The sequence below is a fragment of the Lates calcarifer genome, linkage group LG7_1 (genome assembly GCF_001640805.2).
Source record: "Lates calcarifer isolate ASB-BC8 linkage group LG7_1, TLL_Latcal_v3, whole genome shotgun sequence".
NCBI classification, from domain to species: Eukaryota; Metazoa; Chordata; class Actinopteri; family Centropomidae; genus Lates; species Lates calcarifer.
The window spans coordinates 4,763,705-4,787,707 of NC_066839.1; the positions used below are offsets into that span (position 1 = coordinate 4,763,705).

Genomic DNA, 24,003 nt, shown 5'->3' on the forward strand with positions numbered 1-24,003 from the left:
TTTTTTCTTTTTTTTTTTTAGTTTTAATTACTTATTTGATGCTATAAAAAGATGGTGGCAGCCGTATATGGGATATTTTGGCTTTATTTTTGTACAGTGGGAGGAGGTGGAAACACATCCTCCATCTTTATATACACTCATCGAGCCTAACAGTGAGACACTGGAAAGATTGTGAGAGAAAAGGGCGACATGCAACAATCCCAGATCAGATGTGCACCCAGGAAACATCATGGTTTCATGCCTTAAACCCCAGAGCCACCAGATCCAACAGGAGTTTTATGCTCAATTTCTTTATTGAATTTCAGATTAAGTATAAAGAAGGGATCTGCCAGATTCAGAAATCTGCCTAATGTTGAGTAATGGCTTTTATTTCCATTCTGTCTCTTGGAGACCTAGGTCTGAGGCTGCGTATGCTTGTTAATATAGGTTTTGGAGTCACATGAACACTGAAATATTAAAAGTAAAAAGTGTAGATACATCATTTTTCTCCATATAGCACACATTTTACCATTCATCTCTCCAGAACTGCATTTATGTAGTCCTATAAATGTAAATCAGCAAAGCAAGAAAAACAAGACATTGTCATTTCTCATGAGCAAAAGCCTTGACTAAGCCTTTCTCTCCTCACACCACACACAGTGAAACTGAACACACACTCATGTCCTTGGTCGCTGTTATTAATCACAGGAATGTTCAAATTGCTGTTAAATTGTCCGTGGTGCAAAGTAAACCTTGAGGCAGAAATAGAGACAGGAACGACGCTGGATTTAAGCTCTGTGCTCTTTATCTATAAGGAAGTGAATGTATGTGTGTGTGAGAGTGTGTGTATAAATGTTTTATCATCTCTGAGACTCGTACACAGCAGTTGCTTCCTCGCAGAGCTCTGATTAATTATACAATATCTGACCTCTTAATGTTCACTTTGTTAAGCTCTTCTCCAGCTCTCTTTTGGTTTCTCTTAATCTCCTTTGATCTCTTCTTCCTCCTCTCGACTGAACTCTGATCCTGTGTTTTGTATAAAGGAAGACAGTTTGCTCAGCTAAACGCAGCATGAAACGTTTGCTCCTCCTCTTTTCTCCCTCGTTTTACACGGCCTATTTTTCCTCATTTCTGTAAAACCAAAATGTGACACATTCAGTATGAAATATGGGACTTCAAGTGTTTTCCTCTTTTACTGCTAATGATTTTCTAGGTGACCTCCATGTTGAGACGATTGGTTGTCTCATCTTTTGGTGAATTAGGTTTGAGTGTGTTTACCACAGTTGAATAGGATACAGTATCTATGTCTATGACATACAAATCTGCATTGCCAAATACGTTTTGAATGAAATGTAATTGCTGCCTGGGTTATGTTCACTGGCAACTTTCTTGTTTGGGATTTGGTCGTCTCTGGTGTCAGAGCCTAAATCTGCCAGCATGAGGTTAAATTTAGGAAATTATCACGGTGCTGATATTAATATTTGAGAGTTTAGAAAATAGGATAGGAATAGTTTTTCAATAAGCACCTGATATACTTTTTTAAAGAGTTGTGACTAAGATACAAACTGAATGGGGCGTTTTACAGTTGAAAATGAGGCTGTCATTCCCCTTACAAACCATGTAATGCAGACACTGTTTCTAAATTAACTCAATTATGTTGGCACTGGAAAGTCATGATAACTTGCATGGTCAGCCAATATACAGATGGGTGACGAATTAAAGGAAAAACCAACGTTAAGTATCTTAGTAAGGTGTGGGCGACCACGAGCAGCTTCACTGCTCCTTGGCATTGATTCTCTTCTACTGGAGGGACTGAACACCATTAATTAAAAAAAGATATTCCTTCATTTGCTGTAACACGACAGCCCAAAATCTTCCACGTGTTCAGCTGGGCTGAGATTTGGTGACTGTGGCTATTCAGTGACCCCTCGTGCTCTACGGATCGGGCATTATCAATCTGTCTCTCTATTAATTTTTCAGGTTTGTCACCTGTCAAATCAACTAGGACAATATATTGTTTTTCTGCTTTGTTTCTTAAAACAAAGAAATGAATCTGGATGGTATTCTTTTTACAGAAAATGTACTCTTTTCTTAACTGAGGTAGGTGTGTATGGATATGACTAATGTGGGTTTAACACATAAACATTCAGTTGAACATTGTTTTTTATTTGCATGTTTTGTACTTTGGCATCTTTTAATTGTGTGCCAATACTATTTGTCTAATCAAATGTTTAGATCAGTGATTTACTTTAGAGTTCATTCGGGTTCAGTGTACGACTAGAACTAAAACCAGCATTTGAATATTATGGGTTGAATAAGGCCAGTGGAAGGTCCTCATTTGTATAGTAACACAAAAACATGCGTGTGCATCTGAGCGCGTGCTGCCATCAGAGTGATCCCTTTCGCTCGGTTAATGTTACTCTCGTCCTTGAGCTACAAATGCAAATGACAGCTAGCTCCATTTTCCCCAATGCACAGCTGGAGAGGCATTTTAAAGCATCACTCTGCACCTCCTCTCACCTCCTCCATCAATCCCACACACACACACAGGCACACACACCCCTGACACTGTAAGAGTGTGTCTGGCGTGTCGGGCAGTAACGACGAACAACTCACGTGTATTAAAAAAGTTTCCACCTCTACCCCTCGCACTGCAGACGGACGTCATTTTCACACAGGAAGGCCACAACCTTGGCGTGATTTATTTACATCTTTTCTCTGGCTTCTGCTCCTCGAGTGTCTCTTTTTTCCTCTTTTTATTTCTGCATGTGTGTGTGTGTGTGTGTGTGTGTGTGTGTCTTGGTATCACTCCCTGTCTCTTTAGGGGGGTAAGCAAACAGTCCTTGCTTTTAGGGGTGTTTAAAAAGTCAGCCTGGGAGCGGTGACAGAGCAAACTGACACCGAACAAAACTCGACACGAACCCTGATGGATGGCCCTGACCTCACAAACCAGGAATGACGGTAATGTGTGTGTGTGTGTGTGTGTGTACTCACATAAGCGACCTTTTGCAGCAGCATGACAAGGCCATTGATCCTGGCCTGTAATTGGACAGCATCAACGCAGACACATCCAACACAGTGTGTGTGTGTGTCTCTGTGTGTGTCTCTGTGTGTGCATGTGTTTTTAAACCTTTCATTTAACAGGGAAGGTTAACTGCCTCATATTTACACAGTTTAAAGCAAAATGGCAAAGAAGCTTAAGTATCAGCAGTACTTGAAAGATTTCCTGTAATGGGGACCTCAGTGTTCAACAACATGTAAACACAGGAGTCTCCTGGATAACTGAAGATTATTATACAGTTAGACTGCACTTACCAGTTAAAAGATTGGGTCTACAGTTATGGGTTTTTGCTATTTCTACATAGCCAATGTTAGCATTAACAGCTGTTTACTCACCAAGAGCTTCAGCCATCATCGTGTTTACATAACAAGAGGTTAGAGTACGTCCTCTAAGCAGCGCTACTTCTTCATCCTCTCATGTTGTACTGAGGGCAGACTGGATGCTACAGTGACTCACCATCACAAAGGGACAGGCAGAAGCTAGCTGGTTAGCATGCTAACTTCGGTGGAAGAAAAGTGATAGAAAAAGAAGCAAATCAAGAGTTAACATTGGCGTCCACCTCTGGAGACAGTTTTTAGTGAGTGGAGGAAGAAAGTTTGATGCTGAACTAGACGGCTACTAATGCTAACGTTGGCTATGTAGCGATAGCAAAAACTTACATATAGCACCTTTAATCTGCGTACAAATTTTTTAAAAAAACATAAATAAAAATGACGAGTAGTTTTGCATTTTTCTCACGATTCGAGTGGGAAAGCTCCTTACTTTCGGACAGCTGGACACCTGAAAATAACTGCTCCCACTTCACTTTATCATGAAAGTTGCTCAGTGCACAGTACAGCAAGAAACTTGTGATGGTAGCCACTCTTAGATAATGCTATATTTGTCCTCTGTAGGAAAGCATAGATACAAGGCAAAACCCACCTCCAGGCTGTTTGTGCTGTATGAGTGTGCTCATGTAAATATGATCCCACTACTGACATTGACACTTTCCATTTTATGCCTTCATACTTCCCCTGCAGCATTTCATAATTTTAAGCTGCTAAACTTCAGTATCTGTAAAACCACAGGGTCAGACTGTGCACTCATGTCAACAGGGGGAATGTCAGAGAAATCATTTATAAAATATTCACAGAATTTTAAAGTTGGTCTTTATCCCATCCGATTCCCATTAGATGGTTTCATAACTTAAGCCTGGGATACACCGGAGGATAACTCGGATGATGTAAACATATTTAGACGTTGGGGAAACCGTGATCTGAAGCTCAGTTGGCACCAATGCTCATCCACCTGGAAGTATAAAGTTTTCAGATTCAATCAGGACAACGAGACACGGAGTCAAGTCATATCGGACATGTTTGATATTTACAACTGAGTATCTGTGCAGGTTAAGCTGCTGTGTGTGTGATGGATCACTGAGACAGTGTTTTAGTGGACACATGGTTATATGTTTAATACCTGCTCATTTCCAAAGCACTGCTCTAAAGGTTCCCTGAGCACCAATCATAGTTTTAACATTGAACTGAATGCCTCCTGCTAAGAGTGAAATCGTCTCTAGTCTTGCTGATCCCACTGAGAATCAACAGTCTGCAGCTCTGTTCAGCTTTCAGCTCAGTGTTTTGGTCCCCCCCCCAGGAAACTGTGGGCAGCAGCTCCCAACACACACACTGATTGTACACTATCTGCTCAGAGCCAAATGGCTGTGAGCTGAGGTAAACAAGTGTAGAGATGTAAACATCTAACGAGCCAAAGAGAGCCAAGTTCTTGTCTTAGGAGTTGGTGGACCGAACCAGGGCTGAAAGACCAAGAGATATCAGACTGGATATTTCTGTAATCATGTTGTTGTCATGGTAACACCTGTTTAGGTTTAGGAAAACATCGCAGTTTGGGGTAGTACTTCCTCGTGGTTAGAGGTCCTTCGTCGTCATGGTTACAGTAATAAACACACGGTTAAAGTTGTGGAAAGGTCAGGGGTGAAAGAAGCAGAGGTGATGATCACTTTCACACTGGCAGTCTCCTAACACGTCATTCTTCACACTACGTCACCTGACTTCCTCCTTTGCTCCCGTCATAATCACCATCACATAACTTCCAGCGCTGTGGCGATTGGTCTGGCTGTATTAACACGAAGGAAACTGAAATATTTCTTCTACTGAAAACAATAATAATATGTAACATGCTCTGGAAATACAGTTTAAGTATTCATCAGAAACCCAATGAGTGTGTGTCAGTGCAGATGTGACAGGAGTGGAGATGAACACGACTCTGAGCCGTCAAAGCGAGACACACACACACACACACACACACAAACCACAGTTAGAAGAAGAAGTGGGAGGTAATAAGAATGGAGATTAGACTTTCGATTAAACTGCTTTCTTATTCTCCAGCCCTCCAACAGCTTTGACACGGAGCGTCTGAGAAGCAGCCGTGGCCAATTCGCCTTCAGCGTTTACAAACAGAAACGACTTTGAACGCTCACTTCTGAGAGTGTGTCTGAGTTTCCAATCGGCAGCCATAGCACTCAAAGGGGAATGTGTCATCGCTTGTGCTGCAGGAGGGAAAATTGCATTAGTGTGAGTGTGTGTGTTTGTGTGTGTGTGTGTGTGTGTTTGCTCATGCATATGCATATGGAACAAATACATGGCGACGTGAAATAAACAAAACAACAAGGAAGCTGTCAGCAGATAGCAGACGGGGTCACAGGAGACGGCGGTGATGGTGTGCGCACGTGCTTGCACACAAACACACACACACACTGAAATGCACACGCAAAGCAGGTCACGACTGAAAACAGAAGTTAGTCGAAAGACAAACTGGTGTCATCACATCACAGACACGAGGCTCGGTGAACAGAGAGAGGACTGAGATTCACACATTTGCTTTCAAAACAAATGACAGAAATTTACCACAAGTTTTTCACTGATGTTTTCACTTAGTAGATTTGTAGAGAAATGATTTATTCTTCTGGTTAACTTTCCATTCTTGGCAGAAGTTTGGAGAAGGTTGGGGAGCCTGTGGCAAACTCATGTTGTGTTTATTTTAGACCTAAAAAAAGGTTGGAACAGGTTTGATACTATTCAGAAATTTAACAATCAACAATCTTTTTAATCTTTTAAAAACCTGAGAGGCTTTGGTTCTAGCATGGTTGAGCATCATTTGCCTCAGTGAGCTGAAAATGTCTTATATACATATTCTGTAGTTATTTTATTATTTTTTATTTTTTTTGCTGTTGTAGAATATCAGAGGTCTCCTTCTCTTCCTTTATTCATTTCTTTTCTATGAACGGTGAGAAGGCGGAGAGAGAAGTGAGAGGGAAAATAAAAGTTGAGCTGCAGATCTGTCTGAGAATTAGCCACCGACACAAAATATCCAGAGGAAATCTTGACAAGGTGTCAAACAGCAGCAGCACAGTTTGTGTGTGATGTGTTGGAGTGTGCCACAGTCAGCAGGAACAACATATGGCTCCATTAAAAATAACACAATTCAATTACTAGAACAGGTTAGATCTGCCAACACAGCAGCGCAGCCACAGACAGGAATACTTTACTTTTATGAGTCCGTGTACAGAACAGATAAACCTAAACGGAAACAGGATTATACAATAAATCCTGATGCAAATAAATGAATATTAGGCTGTTTAGTAAAACTAAATATCATGTGCGTTTATTAATATTTTTCTTCTATCCATTATGACTCATAGTGTCTATTTTCCACTTGACTTGCTATCCTTGTATCATATTTGCATCACAAGCTTAATAACAAGAGCTAATTAATAAAGACGTCCTGAGGCAGTGCTATGGATTGGTATCAAGACCGATCCAGGAATATTTTAAAGGATCGTACTGTCCAGAATAAACCCAATCAAATCCTGGTCCTTTCTCGTTGTGTTTTGTCCACATTACCCAGCATATCATCTGAACAGTTTTGAACTAGAACCTTCAGTAGGTAGTAGAGATGTTGGTATCGGGGCCATATTAAAATCCATTATAAATATAATATTTACATATTTAATGTAGAGCAAAGGAAAGGTATTTCAACAGGTATTTACTACACTGTAAAACTAAAACTAAAACTACTGTCAGTGTGAATTATTTGGACACAGAAAACAGCATTTATATCATGTAGGAAAGACCAGACAGAGAAGAACTGGTCGGTTACATTTCTGCCGCCAGGAGTCAAAAGGCCTTGGACCATTTTCACCTCGACAACCCGGAGGCTATTTCTGCTCTGTATTTATGACTCTGTGTGTGTGTAGGCATCTCTCGCCTCAGGCACATCAAAGCTCTCAGCATGTAAGGATGAACTAACAAGCATCAAGCACACACACACACACACACACACACACTATCATCACACAGCCCTATTTCAGTCTGATCCCGACCTTGGAACGACCCGCTCCTCAACCTGCTGTCACGCTACAAGACCGACGCCGGACCTCACACCACGACAGAGAGAAAGACAGAGATGTGAGGACTGAGAGGAGAAAAAAAAACAGAATGAGCTGGTAAGTAAATGAGGAAGGGACTGAGAGAAAGGAGGGAGACAGGGAGGAAAAGACACGAGGGAGAAAGGGTTTGAAAGAGTGATGGAAAGAAGGAAAAGAGAGAAGGATGCAGGAAATAAAAGGATAGGTGGAAAGGGAGGGGCAAGATGAGAAATTAGTGGAAGAGAAGAGATGAGAAGAGGAGGCGAGGTAACAAGCAGAGGAAAAGGACATGACAGAAAAGGAGGAAAGAGGAGGGTAGGAAACGAGAGAGAAGGAGAGAAAGACAAAGGGAGGAGAGGAGAATAAGAGGAAATGAAGAGGGAACAAAAAATGAGGAATGACAAGAAAGGAAAAGAAACACAAAGAAAGGAAACAGAAGGATGTAAGAGGAAAGGAAAGGAAAGGAAAGAGGAAGGTGAGGAAATTACAAGAAGCAAGGAAAGAGGTGAAGAGAAGAGGAAAGGAAATGAGGATACAGAGGGGAAAAGGACAGAAAAAGAAGAAGAAACATGGCAAGAAGAAGGGGGATGAAAGAGGAGAGGAGGAAATGAAAAGGAGAAAGGGGAAGAAGCAGAGGAGAGAAAGAAAAGGGGAAAGGAAAATACAAGAAAGTATAGATGACAAAAAAAGAAGAGAGAGAGGCAGAAAAGAAGAGAAGAGAGGGATGGAGGGAGCAGACTGCTGGGTTGTTGAGAGAGCAGGTGATAAGCAGCAGTGATCTGACTCTATCTGCCTGAGGAGAGAAACAGATAAGACTTCATCTATTCTGATCATATTTACACACAAACACACTTTAAAGACACTTCAACCGTTTCAACCTGCAGAGTGTCGTCACTCTCATCTCCTCTGTCTGATAAAAAGACTTCAATGACTTCAACTGAAAATGTTGTAAATTTGCTGCTTTTTTGAAAATGTTTGAGTTTAAAACAAACTACAAACAAACAATCAGCAGATTCATCAGTTAATATATATTGTCAAAACAAAAATACTGATTACTGCATTTCAAACTTGTAGCTAGCTCGTCTGTGGTGAGCAGCAGCCAACTAGTATAAACATAATGCATGATGCACCTGGTGAACGACCCATGGTGAACTGATGCTAGTGTCTCCACCTCTGTGGACCTGCAGGACGAGGAGGCTGTCGGCTGTGTCTCCCCACCCTCTTCTATAAACCATGACACAGCAGAAGTCCATAGGCCAAGAATAGCCTCAGGGTTTCAAGTGCAATATCACATTTTCATAATGAGAGCCAATGAGCTGTAAATCCCTGCTGACAGAGTTATGGAGTGAGAAGAGCTTATGGTGGCGATACTGAAACTATTAAACAGTCGCCTCCCTCCAGCATAAGGTGCAGTGTGTGTGTGTTTGTTTTAAACATACATTATATATAGAAATGTGTGTTTGTCAGCTTTAACAAGAAACAGCTGCATGTGGTGGTTAACTGCTAAACTCCCATTGTGACCCCCAGATTCTCCAGGTTTACAAGCTACGTAGTTTTAATTAAGCACATCCCATACTGCCATTATCTGTGTGTGTGTGTGTGTGTGTGTGTGTGTGTGTGTGTGTGTGTGTGTGTGTGTGTGTGGAAGCTTCCTTCTCCTCTGATACAAAAAAATATACAAAGCAGCAGATTTGTTTATGGGATAATAAAACTTTTATTGTTTTTTTATTTGTTTTTTTTTCCTCCATGAACACAGTGTTTTTCATAGATAAATACTTTATTGTCAGTACTTACTGTCTGTTCCCAAGCTGCTATAACAAATTTAGGCTTCACTGCAAAATTATTCATATTTTTTAATAATACTTGACCTTTCTTGTAGTCGCACATAAGAAAATGATTTGGAAAATACAAAACAGTTCATGTAAACACATGATATTTAATTGATCCTTGTGAGGGACGGTCATGTCGTCCTCTGCAGGAGGGTCAGAGGTCAGCGGAGCAGAACCACTGGAGCTGGTAACCATTACAGCTGGGGGGGTGTTTTTTACTGCAGGCGATGGTTTCAGAGCTCAACTCAAAGAAAAGTGGAATAAATGTAGCAGCTAAAAACAAACTAATTGCAAAGAGACTCTCAACTCTCACTGGTTATGCCTGCAGGAGTGTATCTTGTGTGTGTGTGTGTGTGTGTGTGTGTACCTAGGCTAATGAAAACTGACAGCATACACACAGGCAAGTTATAGTACACAAGGTGTCAGACAGTGTGTAAACTCACACACTTAGACACATTTTTACCAATGACTCATTTCAGAAACACACACACACACTCATTTATAGAGACGTTTAACTGACTTCCATTGATTCTCGACTGTCTTGCTCTAACCTTAACGATAACCAGCTCGCACTTGTCACCTGACTTTAACCAAACCTTGACCTCTCTGCAATAGTTCAATGGATGCAGCTGCAGTGAAAATACAATCAATAACTGACATGTTGTCCCCCAGTCAAGAACCCACGTAGACAAACACAGCAACACACACTGATCTCCTTAACAAGAGTGGACCATGTTGTTTCACTCCATTTTATCACACGACATAAAACTTTAATCTGCTTTAATCGCAGCAGTTTATCTGCCAGTTTCTCAGCTCTGATCGACCCCTCAGTCGTCACGAGGAAAAACAAGCGTAGTGTCTGTTCCCTGCACCAGAGTCTGGTATCAGAGTCCAGAGCAAAACTGGATCCTAATCACTGATAATGCTGTTCAATCCACACATGATTATTTCACCATCAAACTGAGTCACTACATCTAAATTAGACACAGACTGAGAAACGACAATGTGACTGTTACTACATTAACAACATACGACTGGAGCAAAGCTAATACAACCAGATAAAGGCCAACAACACTTAGATTTAACAGATTTCCACTTCAGTTACTTAGGTGGAGTTTACAAAGACTTGCATTCATTTCTTGGAGACTCACCATAAACCTAACTATAACCACCAACCCAAAAATCTGTGTTTTTCCCACTGGATACACAGATTTTATCCCCAATCTACTGGTTATCCTCAAAAGTAACACAAGTCAGATCCACACGAGAATAAAAAACAAGGAAGCCACATAACAAAAGACTTCACATGTAGAGCTGGGATATTACAGTCAATCATTCCAGCAGTTTATGCACATGTTTATACCTCCACATGTATCTCCAAGTCAAACATAAGAAACAGTCCGATACAGTCACTGTGTGGTTCCCACATCTTACTGTCTAGTAAATTATTAATACAGTTATAAATGTTAAAGCCATCCATAAAGGATAAGAATATGATTTATTAACCATTAATAAAGTCATTAGTTTAATATAAAACTCTCTATAAAAGGCTTCTTAGAAAGTGATGGTTTCCTCTGATATTGTGAAACATCCAGTCTCAATACGACAGAGGAGAGATCACTGCTGTTCAATACTAAATCAACCACAACTAAAATAGTTCTGTATGAGTCCCTGGAACTACAAAGGAAAGGAAAGGTGCATACTTCTGCTGTTTGAGGATCTACGGCTTCAAATGTTTGTGAAACGCCACAGTAAAGAAAATGACCGTCTTTCTGCTTTTTGGACCATTTCTCAGCTCAAGAGAGACAAATATACACACTGACATGAAGCAAATGAAAAGTCGTAGAGGAACAACACTTCTGTTTCTCTCTCCTAAACATCTCTCTCTCTTTCTCTTTCTTGTAGCGACTAAAGAGCAGTTTGCGTGAAACCTGATGGATTCACTCTGCAATCCATCCTGCCACACAGCGCTTCCACTATTTTACCGCCTCTCTAATTCTGTCCTCGCCGTCGCTCTCGGCGAGGATGGATGGCAGACATCCTGGAACGACCTGCGAAACCCTTACTTCAACTCAACTGATCATCAGTTCTTGACTAGCAAATGGATAGAGAGGGAGAGAAGGAGGAAGGAGAAGGACAGTAAACGACAACAAAGAAATTAGAGAGAGGTGGGCAGAGAGGTGGAAATCAGCAGGAGGAGACGGAGGGAAAAAAATGATTGAGCTGACTTGTGTTCTGGGCTCATTTTCTGGGTGCTCGAAGAGAGAAAGTGATGTGTGGCTGAGAGAGAAGGCTGGCAACGCTTCGTACGGCTGCAGAAAATGACAACCTTTCCTCAGACAGACAGCACAGTTGTTTTCCCCAGACAAAGAGATTGTTCTTCCAGTGTGCGCTGTTACAGCTGGCTGTGGTGAGGAATGGCCACTCACCATTTAGCTGAAAGAAGAAACTCAAAATTTGACATAGTTTTTAGTTTCTATTAACCACAGGCTGTGTTTCAGCTTCAAATTCTAGCTTTTAAAACAAGATTTCAGCTGGAGTTTTCTCTTTATTTATCAGTTCTTTCATCATCCAAGTACTGTAAACTGACATGTTAGTTATTCATTCATTTATTTATTTGAAAACTGATAATGAGCCCCAGTCATTTGGTTCCTGATGTTCTCTAATCAGTCAGTTTGGCTCTGACGCATCATGATATGCTTCAAAGTTAACAACATTAGATTGAACATTAAGTAGTCTGGGATTTATCCAACACCTCCGTTCGTTCTGTGCTATTCCACAAAAAGTTAATTCAATCAATCCGAAGTTCGTTTGCGATCTTCACAGCGACTGCTCGGCCTCTGATACATTAACCTCTTTTTCCCATTAAGACTGACAGAGGGTCAGCTAAAATAAATGCCAAGGCCTCGTCGTACTAAATGCCAATCCATGTCTGGCTTTCACACACACGCACACACACACACTGAGAACAACCATTAACCTCTATTCATCTGCTGATTGGCCGTGGTGGTCAACTCAAACCTGATCAATAGAGCTTCTTTTTACCCTCCAACCAGCCTTGGCAGACACCTTCAATGTATTGATGAGTTCTGCTGCTGTCTTCTGCTGGCTGAGAAAATCTGTAGGCGCTAAAAGGCCCCCAAGAAACACACACACAAACACACACACACACATCCAGCACAACTGTTATTGGTTTAAGTAATGAGGCAATAAGAAATGTTTATCATTTGTCAAGATTTACTATTTTCATCAGTTTATGTACCATGTTATGATGGTTATTTATAAGTCCTAATAAATTTTATATTAATCTCTTATTATTTCTTCATTGGCCGGATTTGGCCAAAGGTGGTCACTACATTTACAGCTCACTGTCTTCAGCTTCCTGCAGCTCAGCACTGTTGGATAAGAAGAAATATGGAGATGTTTTATAAACTATTCAAGAGATTGTCTGTATGCAAAAGTGAACTCTGTCAATCCTGCTCAAAACACATAAGATAAGATTATTTCTCACATCATATCACTTCATATTTACGCTAAAAAAACGTATTTTATCGAATTTCTTTTTTCTTAAGAGTTCATTTCCTGTTCTTCTGCTACACAATTTTAAAAACAGACTGGTATAGCCTGCTTTTTGTTTCTTTAATTAGGTCCTTAAATTGGTCACACATTAAAGTTCTTTAAAAGTCCTGAATTTGGCTCTGAAACTGGCAGACTCTGTTGTTATTCCTCGTGGTGCTCTTCATCATGACTTGCATCAAAGATGCACTGAGACAGCAGTAAAACCTTTTCCATGGTTTAGTTTAGCTCGGCAGGCGAGAAGGGAAGAGGGGGATAAAAAAAAGAGGGAGAGGGAGAAGAATGAGGATGAGGACAGATAAGGGAAAGAAGGAAAGGATGGAAGAGGGAGGAGGAGGAGAAGAATGAGAGAGACGAAGGTGAAGTGAGGAGGAAGGGGAGTGAGGGAGATAAGCGCCAACAAGGAGAGAGGACATTGACTTTTGATGTGCTTTAATAGAACATCTCACAACAAGGCCGGGAAGAAATAACTAAACACACACACACACACACTCCACTCTACTACACATCGACAGCACAGGCCACCCATATGACCGCGGCTGACATTTAAATTAATACAGTCAGACACTTTTCTCCCGTCATACATATTGAATTCTGCAGCTGCCAAACATTCACAGATGTGACAGCAGCTGTGTTTCCATCTGAGTATTTTCATGCACACTGGGACGCATCAAATTAGAAACACTGAACGGAAAGAGCACATTATGACTAATTCATTCAGTGCCTTTACGTGCTTATTATGAAACAATTAGTGATGGAAACAGAGCTGTCGAATGATGACAAAGTAGCACTTCGGTGTAAAATCATGATCCATCATGATCAGAGATGTTATATTTGTATTATACGTTATGTCCTGTTAATACAATAAAGACAACACACGCTGGCAGCACAGAGTGTGTCAGAACACTCTCCTGTTAGACCTCGATGTCTGTCTGGTGCTTTGGGTCAAAGCCTGGCCTCTTCCTGTGCTTGTTGGGGGTAAGAACAGGAGGTCCGCTTGTGCTCTGGCCACGACTAGCTTCCCCGCCGTTAGCAGAAGAGCAGCTAGCATCGTCGTCACTGTCGCCACTTTGCCCGGACTCTGGGGTTTATTTTCAGCACCTGATGGTAAACACTCTCAATACTCTTTCACGTGGTTCTTGTGAAGAGGTAGAGGAGGTTTGTGGTGTTTGACTTGGTTTTCTGGTCTTTGTCAGACCTTTCATCACCAAACCGATTCGTCCTCCCTCCTGCTCGGAGCTGCCTGGTTCTGTCTCATCTTCACTCGCCTGCATCCATGTGGTGGCGTGTAAGATTGCAAACCGTCATCAAAATATTTCCATAAACAGAAGCATTTTGCGACAGACCTTTTTACTTCCTCATCAGATATATGTCGTCATATTGCACAGAGGCGAGAAACACGAATGTAAATAACAGCAAAACACAGTAGAGACACTGAGTTGATGTGAGATAAATGCATATAAACTAGGTGAATAACATAAATAATTAAAACTTGTTTGGTTTCTTGGGGGAGTGGAGGATCTCTTCAAGAGGACTGGCTGTGGTGGTAATCCAGTGGTAGTGGATTCAACCACAGCATTAAAACTGGTGACTGCTTTTAATGTTGTAGCTGATCTGTGTATGTACATCCGGTACATTAAAAGGCCGTCTGTTCCAGCACTGCCACAGGGCTAATAAGTTAAGCTGAAGCAAGGGAGGAAAGAAGGAGCTAAAATAGATTATAGTCCCTATAGATACTAAAGAGGAGAGAGGGTCAATGAGCAGAGAGGAAAGATGAAGGGAAATGTTTATGGATTTACTGTACAGTCAGCGCGACCACCTCTCATCATGTCTGACCATCACTCACGCTCCTCTTTCTTCTTCCCTTCTCTCTTTTGACCATGAAAGCCGCCTCGAAAGACATGACAGCGATCTGAATTAAGCGTTTTTATCTGCCGCTCTGTAAATTGAGCCCTCAGCCTCCGATATCAAACATTCTTTGGGGAGACACTTCTATACAGCGAGGCTCTAATTGGTTTAGCCGGCTGTTATCTATGTACAGTAAAACAGCCCGACTTCAATCCAGCGGCGCTCAGTGGGAGGTGAGATCTCTATCTATCCCCTTCATTCGCAGCTTAATTCAATTGGAGGGCAATTATCGACCACCCCGAGGCTTCGGGATCCTCGTTGGTTTTTGTTCCCATCAGGGAGCCTCGCAGCAGGAACCCCACCCCCACCCTCTCGACTGCACTGGGTGATGTCTGTATCGATGTGCTGTCTGTAAAACACCAGAACAGGCAGCTGCAAACAGGCAGGAAGGCTTTCACAGCCACAACTTCAAGATTCAAAAGATTGTGAAGCTCAGTAAGTTTACACAAGAAAAAGGTTAGAGGCATGAAAGTGGCTCATTCCTTCAGTTAGAGAGCAGATTCTTTTTCTGTATAATGACCTGAACTACTCAGAGACAAGGCACCTAATTTACAGACGATGTTTGGCTTTTTGGTGATTTAAATAACACTTTGGCAAGTACTTTTCCTAATAATCCCTTGTGCTTATTGTTCTTACATTAAAATACCTGTTACCTGTTTCCCAGATGGTTTTCACTACCCCCTGATTCCGATCTAAGCGTTTTTAAGGACCAGTGCATTGGATTTAGGGGGATCTATGTGGCCACCATATGCACCACTGTGTTTCTACAATAGCCCAGAGCAGACAAACCAAACTCTCGACATTGGGTCTTTTGCATTTTACGTTACCTGAAGGCCACTACAGGTTCCTCAACACGCTTGGAAAGGAAAGGATGAAGGGAGGGGTATTCAGTCGGTTGCAATGTGCAGCCTCACCACTAGGTGCCATTAAATCTTACAGACTGGTCCTTTAAATCGACCTATGACCTTAGGAATTTGTGGTTTAAAGTTACAAACAGCCTGTCTGTAATGTTGGTTTTCGTGGACAGTTTTCAAATTTAAACTCCTGTTGATATTCAACGAACAGTAACGACCACTCGCCAACGTATTTTTGAGCTTTCTTTGTTTGCACACAACAAATCTCATTTTAATAACTGATACCAAACCATTACTGCTTTTTTTTAAATAGTTGATCAGATCCACAAAATTATTTTTCTGAAAAGTCAGACAGCTTGCAACTTTCAAAGTTTCTTGAAATAAGTTGTTAAGTAAACTCATTCAATCAATGACGAATGGGGATGAGAGAGAAGATAGAAATGAGAAATCAAAGCACCATTTAGAGTAAAATTTGCTTCTACTGTCAGGATGAGCTCTTTGATTTTGGTATTGGATCTCAGACAATACCAGACAGACACACACAATGGACTAATGCACTATTTATTTAGTGGAGGAGCCTCTTAAGCACTTTCAACCTTTGTGTATTATGCAGCAGGCAGTGTACACTGGCGATTTCTATTTCAGTTCTGCAAAATAACACCTTTTACATGAATTATGTAACCTAACTGAGACTAAAACCATTTTCTTCTCCACAAAGGCTGCAACCAACAGCTCCTAAAACCACCAGTTTTACCAAAAGCATTTATGAATGGAAAAAAAACCCTGTTAATGTACAGTTTGCTGTTAAAGAAAAAGCCTCCCTTTGTTGCAGTGAGACTAAGAGCCACAGTTTTACATTAACCAGTTCCCTGGATTAGCTTAAGTCTCCAACGCTCAGAGACTTGGTATCGTCCCCATGCTCTGCCTGGCCTGTATGTCGCCATCTTCACTTCTCACCTCAGTCTGATGTTTATCATGTGAAACACATCTGTCAGATTGAGGTTAGTGAAGTCAACATTCAACTGTTTTGCCCTAAAAAGCCCTTTGCTGCCTTGTCTGTATGTTTGGGTTGCTGTCCGGCTGCATGGGCCTAAAACTGGAGGACTGTATAAAAACAGGGATGAGAACATCATCAAACACTGTTAATGTCAGCAGTTTAACCTCACAGTCACTGTTTTACGATATGTAAAATGTAGATGCGTCACAGTCCTAATAATTGCAGACTGCACTGTATGCAGATGTACGTAAAATTTCAGGTGCAGGTTTCTGGGTCCACAGCGGTTTTCCTTTGGGCCTTGGGAAACATATCTTATAGGGGGGGGGGAATGTTGTTCCCATTTCATTCCACATGTGATGCTTTTCACTTCTTTCAACTGTCAGCTCTCGCTAAAATTTTCAAAAGGTGAACTCTTCTCGGCTCAGATCACTTTTCTCTCGACCAACTGCTGAGCTGACAAAACTTTCCTTTCTCTCAACAGTCGACGGCTCTCTCCTCTCTCTCTCTCTCACATATACAGTAAACTATATGAACAACAAACACACACACTTGCATGTTTAGAGCATTTTGTCTCAGGAGCACAACAGTGAAATTCGACTCCCCTGACAATTGTGAAATACGTACATGAAAGCATCAAACCTGTTTCACTCACACAAACAGCAGGAGCTTCGTGCACAGCAGCCACACTCACCCATCACTCTCAAGCAGGAGAGTTTTCAGCCAATAAGCCAGATTTGTAATGATAAACACACACACACCGCTGCACACAAACACAACAATCACTTGTGAGGAGCTGTAATGATGCACAAACGCTGCATTTGAAATAACCAGCAAATAAAACCTGGTAATGAGATAACTGCCACAGCGCTAATGCCTGCTAGAACGGAGCCTCTCTGCTCTCTTTGCAGGACAGAAAACCAGTTAGAAGCAACTCTGAAGTGACGAGATGCTTTCAAATGGACATAAATGCACAACCAGAAGCAGCAAAAACAAGGCAAAGAGATCAAAAAAGTATGTCTTACTTTGAGTATTCTTCATTATCTCTGTCGCAGCGAGAGTCCTTGTGTTTCTCCCAGTCTTTGCCATGTTTACATGTGGTCAGGAGAATAATATCTTCCCCATTGTGGATGTGATATAGAGCGTTCCTCGTCTCAGAGCCGATGCCAGTTAGGTAGCGCTTCCCCTTGAAAACCAGCAGGTACTTCCTGGAAGGCGGCGCATCGTTGAGTGTCAGATAACCCATACCCCCTCCTTTTAGCGGGTGATCCTTGGAGAACAGAGGGATGGAAATATCAAAGTTTGTGCGGAAGTTGACCACGTCAGCGCTGGCCTTTGCCAGCATGGCCTGGCCCACCTCGAAGCCCAGATCCTCTGTGTAGTCCGGCCAGGTGCCAGAGTAGAGGTTGAAAATGAGGTGGTTCCTGCCATCGTTCCACGTGGGCAGACTCTGGATGCGGGACCTCACGTTCTGGACGAACTGAGCAGAGAGCTGGTCCCTGTCCAGCGTGTCCACTGCCAAAATAAACAGACAGGCCCTCGACGGGTCTTTGGTGTGGAAGCGAGACTCTTCGATGGACGACAGGATCTTCTGGTAGGTCTCTGAGATCTCGTCTCCTCTCTGCGGAGGGTAGATGTAAACCCTGAAGCCTGACTGGCAGCGAGCAAAGTCAAAGCAGGTTTCCATGCGGCAGCGCTTGTTCTTGTAGATGTTGTCGCGGATCGCCCGGCGTTCGCGAGGGGAGGTGTGCTGGTGATGGAGCTGAGGGCTGTCCTCCTGTGAACACAGACACACACCAGACATATAAACCTATGAACAGGTTTACAGCAAAGTCAAGTCTCAGTTAAGCGAGTAAAACCAGACAGACAGCACAGAATCAGGGCGCCAACCGTTAAGGCGAACCATGTAACTGCAACGTCCATTGTTCAACTCCTGGCTGGGAGGCTTTTGTTGCATCACATTTCTTTCTCTCTCCCCATGTTACCAGTCTCTATACACTGGTGATCACATAAAGCCAAAAATAAAAGCAGACAGCACTGCATGAAAAAAATTCACTGAGGCACAGTGGGGTTGCCGATACAGAGGACAAAAAAAAAAGGTCGTTCTCAAAAAAGTTGAACTATGTGTTCCCGAAACTTTGTTTTGTGACAGTAATGCCATATTTCAATTTAAATCAAAATGATCAACAATAGATAAAGTGATTGTAGTTGAAAGTTGTGAGCTGTTCAGCCACAGATGCTCCTTTCTGAACAGCTTCAGAGGCCTGAAGATGTAAAACTATCATTCAAGCAAATATCAGAGAAAAGCCAGAAAAAAATAAACAGAATTTGTGTGGCGGAAATGTAGCAAGTTTTCACTTATTTCCTACCTGTTAAATCACCTAATGAATCATTTTGCGAACCCTTGCGACTTGCAACCACTTCCCTAAAGCTTTGAGTCGAGCTACAAGCTCATCGTTCATCTTTAAAACCACAAGAATTTATTTACCTGAGCTACTGCAAGTTTAAAAAGTATGGTCCTCTTCTGATCATTTAAAATACCACTAAGAAAGGGGCCTTCTGCATCATGACGACGCTTATATTTGTGCATTTTGCTGTGAATTTGAATGAAAGCCCTTGACTTGTGATGGAGGATTCCACTTTCCCTGTAAACCGGTGCAGCCTACCTCCTGCTCTCCCCCCTCCAGGTACGGCTCCAGCAGCTTGGTCGTCTCCGGCCAGTGCCTGGGCGGTCTGGACGGGCTCCTCTGGGGCAGGGGCTGGGGCTGGTACACGTCCTGATTCTGGTGGTAGTACTGGTATTGCTGCTGGTGATACTGGGGGTACTGGGGTAACTGGCGATACTGGTACGACTGCTGCTGCTGCTGCAACTCCCCGATTTGCAGACCCCACAGATAGACGAGGAAGAGAAGACCGGCCCCCACAGACACGAGCAGGTACCGCTTCTTGGCCTGCATGTGTGCTGTGGGGGGAGGAAGAGGAGGAGGTGGTGGGTTTTGGAGGGGGGAGAGGCGAAGAGAATGAGGGAAGGAGAGAGGATAGGAGGGAGGAGAAGGGGAGGTTAGAGGCCGATTGCGATGGAGGGAAGAGGGGAAAAAAGAAGGGGAAAGGAGAGGTGACTTGGAGAAGAGGGCAAAGTAAGAGACAGGAAGAACGAGTGCAGGGAGGAAGAGGGGGGATATTAATCAAAGGAGAAAAGGAAACAAGGAATTAGGAAATGAGGAGAGGGGGTGCAGGGGGGTAGACACAGGTCAGCGTGACCCACAGGGCAGCCTCTCTATCCACAGCTCGGCATTTTGGGATCTGAAGTCACTAAAAGAAAAAAGAAATATATTTAGCAGTTAGTCTGGAACAAAAGCATTTTTAAAACAAAGTAATCTTAATGACTGACTCATTTTTAAAGTGAAAGCTGTACAGAGGGAAAACCAGTGTAAAAGCAATGTGTTATAAACCTGATAAAGTTTATTGATTAATGGATAAATGCACAAAAAGTGCATTTTATCAAGGCTAAACTTCAGGATTCACTGTGACAAAACACACAAACGAGAGCAATTAAAAATGATCCCATGCATCAGTTACACGGTTACATTTGATAGTATTGTTTTAAACACGTCAAATAGGAGCGAAGACATCTTGAATCAGTGGTGCATTCAAAGACAAACAGTGCGTTCATAATGAGCAGGTTGTTTACCTTACTAATGACAGCAAATGCGCCATTCACAGTTTTGGCAATTTAACATTTGTTTTCCTTTTACCAGACATATTCACCTGAGAAAACACGACTGGAGACATTTTACAAATCACAGTTTTGATTTTGTATATTCGGCGTTGACTGTGCAGCACTCTGTCTGCTAAGTAGCAACTTTTTCAAACACTTCTCAGTAGCTCCACCTGGTATTTCCCTGTAGCTAACAGGTAAATCAATACAACTATAGGAGGAGGCAGCTGGTTAAAAGAGTGTTTTCCGGATGAAAGAGTGGCAGCTGGATGATTTACGAGAGAAATGTTTTAGATTGTGATCGATAAGAGATGCAGCACTAAACCGCAGGTTTTCTGAATGGAGTTTGGAGCAGAGGACACAGACACGTGGGGCCGTTTTAGCCTTTTAACTGGCCTCATTATTGCTCGTGCAGGTACTTTTATTTTCCGTGTGACTTTGTTTTCTCACAGTGACACGAGTCCAGGACCGGAGAGTTAGCAAAGTCCACGCGCTGCCAACCTACCTGTTCACACGGAACACCTGTCGTCCCGGGAAGGGATCGGGGTGTCCGCTGCTCTCCCCTCCAGCCTGAGCAGGAACCCACAGTCTGGATACACATTCTCCAGTTCTCCTTCCAAACACCGAATCACAAACCCATCCGCAAACAGTATAATCGACTTAAAACCACGTGTAAGGGGACGTTCACTGAGCTCACGGAAGCCAAACACGGCGCGCTGCCTTCATCCTCCGCCGCGTCCCGGTCACAAACTTTCCCCGGCGAAGGACCGAGGAGTGATTCTCATGCGAGCCGGACTCCGAGCACAGGACGAACGCGCAGCGATCTGTCAGCACGGCAGGTATCCACGGTGTGAATTCAGATACACACTCATCTGCCAGAACAGCCGCGATAACACTGACAGCATCCATCCAGGATTAACTGATGTGTTAAACAAGGCGTGTGCATCTCCGATCTACAACTGCCATCTCCCCCTTTATCGTCAGGAAAAAAAGAATCCAGAGAAGAGAGAAGATCCAAACTTTGGGGTTTAAATCCACACCACCACCTGTGCGCTGCGGCTCACGGAGAGGAATAAACAGAAATTATCATCACCCCAGGTGAGTTGAGGAAATGCCGGGCGCACCTGATCCAGAGAGACGCGCATCAATAAAATCCTATTCCTATTAGAGGCGACTTCACGGTCCGCTGAGTGGCAGGCAGCGGGGCTTTTTCTCAATAGGGTTAAAGTAATGGATCAGATGAACATCGTGAGTGTACACTGGGGAGGGGGGTTCCTCTGGGTTAAACCATCCCGACTAGCTGGCTTCCAACAGACCCGTTGTCTTCACGTTTCCATCCTCAAATCCTCAGTTGGATCTGGGCTGCGCCACCGTGCAGCATCCAGCAGCATCAGCAGCAGCGCTGATAAGCCAGACACAGCAGCAGGCTGGCAGACTGGGGGGTTAGTGAGGGGGGGGGGTCGGAGTGTGCATGGGGCGTCAGTTGGCTCTGATCATACAGGAGCTCGCCATAATTCAGCATCTCTCAGTCTGCATTTGTTGCTTTGTTTGTGTCAGTTTAATGGAGAGTAAAAAATAAAAAGGGAAAAGTACCGTGAAATTTCTTTGAAAGCCTGAGAGGAGAAATCCTGGAGGATCTTTAAACTGGCTTTAGTCTCAGTCTGCAAACCTGACTCCATTCAGAAATCTGCTAATTTAAGGTTTCTTGTGCGTCATTGCCAAACGTGCATTTTTGGACGATGTGAACTTTCATGAAGTGCTGCTTGGTGCATCATGTGTGCAGAATAGGTTACAAATTCAAATCTGAATGTGTGATCACTTGTTCTATCAGCCTATAATGCAAGAAGATTTCTAATGGAGTTTGGCGTTTTGTTTTCTGCAGGTTACAGGAAGGGTTAGGCTGCAATGTGAACTTCATTTTAAAATCTTTTGCTGAGCCCAAGCTCCCCTTAAGGTTCTGATGACTTGGTGGCAAACGGTGTTAAAAGGATTTGTCATGGCTCAGGCTTTTGAAACCTATGCACTTTTAATTAAGTCTTAGCTCATTAAATCTCTTAATGATTCACATATTTGGCCTAATAATAAATGAACTTTGATTGTGCGGACCACAGATTTTTCCATCTCTCCTGCCTCTCATCCGTGTTGCTGTTGTTTACTTAGATGCCATTTAATAGATCAAATTAATCTGACCATGATTTAAATAGATGTCATTGTTCAGTTAGCGAGTTTGCAGATGTTGCAGTATTCACACACAGACACATCGTGCATCAAACAGCGCCATCTTGTGGCTAACTTTGCAGCCCACACCTCCACACAAACAGCCCAACAGCTCAAATCCTTTCAAAGTAACACAACACATTGTCAGCACAAGTAATTAAGAGAGTGTCCTCTCAGTCACTGCAGAGAGTTTTATGCCTGTTTTTTTAAAGCTGCTGGAAAAACATGCAGGACAAACCATGTAGGGTGAAATCAGCAAACTGCACAAAGCACATTAATATTAATCCAGTCAGCCTGTGATGCTTAATATCTACATGATGACAGAGACATTTATGTACAAGTTTTAGCAGAGTAGTTTACTATGGAAACAGAACACACATAACATCTGCAGATATATGCTGCACTAAAAACATCCTAATTAACTCCCTGAATAATTTTAATGACTGAAATTAATGTACTCATGCTATATATATATTCTAGGTCTTTATAAGCTGTCCTAACAAGCTGTTAGATGTAAGCCCAATTTACAAATGTTGCGTATTCAGTAATTTTAGATCTGGTTTGATCTCTGAGCAGTCAGGTCTTGATGTCCCTCTTTGCTCGAGAGCCTTTAAAACCTGGCTATAAACCACGTTGCTGGTGCAGTTTTATGCGTTTCTTCTGTTCTGGTGCCAAAACTGGACCTTTAACAGGAGAAGGGAGCGGTGTAAATCCTGGAATTTAAAGAGTTGATGAATGGTAAACCAATAAAGGTTCTGGATTTATTTGACCTCTTGAAAAACAATGCTTAACAGAGGGTTTCTCATTTCTAATCTACAGCTGCTGTACAGACATGACATGAATCTTTGGACATGACTTTGTGTTGTAGAAGTCAAAGCATTTGTCTTTAACACAACCAGATCTCCACCAGTCTAAAGTTTTACTTTCATTTACCCGTGCTGTGATAACTCTGAAGGACTGGCTGCTGTTGATGGCTTTATGGACGATTAGGAGATGATAAATCTGAAAAGGTGCTGTTGGTGCTCACAGAGCAGCAGAGTGAGAGAGAGAGGGACAGCTTTGATTGGTTTCCAGTCCCAGTCCATCGCCTCAGTTCCTCATTTTCACCATTAATCTGGAAGCTTAAAGGATAGTCCAGAGGTACTGAAGTCTGTCTCCTCTCCTGTACCTGCTCTTCAGGTGAGATAGGGATCTAGCTCTGTAATAATTTTCAGATTGTTGTTTAATTTCACCCCAGTCTTCATCTGTTATTTAAGCTGCTGCAAACTGCATACAGCCAATAAGGCTGAATGTAGCCTGACAGACAAAACTGTGGGCTAAAAAAACACATTTGCATCTTCCTGCCTGATGTGTGTCTGATCACCTCCAGAGGTGGTTCAGGTGTTTGGATCTCCACTGGATCTTTGTGCCTTAACACCTTTGCTTTGATGTGGTTTGGGTCTGT

The 24,003-nt window shown here is 42.5% G+C and overlaps 1 protein-coding gene across 1 annotated transcript; it reads right to left on the reverse strand.

Moving 5' to 3' along the window:
• Nucleotides 1–14,971: 14,971 nt before the first annotated feature.
• Nucleotides 14,972–20,990, reverse strand: LOC127142672 (exostosin-1). Its single transcript, XM_051072071.1, has 4 exons — nt 20,848–20,990; nt 19,291–19,936; nt 17,650–18,401; nt 14,972–15,125 (listed from the first exon to the last, which is right to left on the reverse strand). The coding sequence occupies exons 2-4, from the start codon at nt 19,579–19,581 to the stop codon at nt 14,972–14,974; spliced, it is 1,197 nt and encodes a 398-aa protein (XP_050928028.1). The 5' UTR covers nt 19,582–19,936; nt 20,848–20,990.
• Nucleotides 20,991–24,003: the final 3,013 nt, after the last annotated feature.

Excerpts from the sequence above, each read along its gene's own strand:
- LOC127142672 (XM_051072071.1), bottom strand. The coding sequence starts at position 19,581 with ATGCAGGCCAAGAAGCGGTACCTGCTCGTGTCTGTGGGGGCCGGTCTT. Across the intron at positions 18,402-19,290 it reads TGGAGGGGGGAGAGCAGGAG|GAGGACAGCCCTCAGCTCCA; the intron begins GTAGGCTGCACC and ends CTGTGTTCACAG. Across the intron at positions 15,126-17,649 it reads GATAATGAAGAATACTCAAA|ACAGCACATCGATACAGACA; the intron begins GTAAGACATACT and ends GGTGTTTTACAG.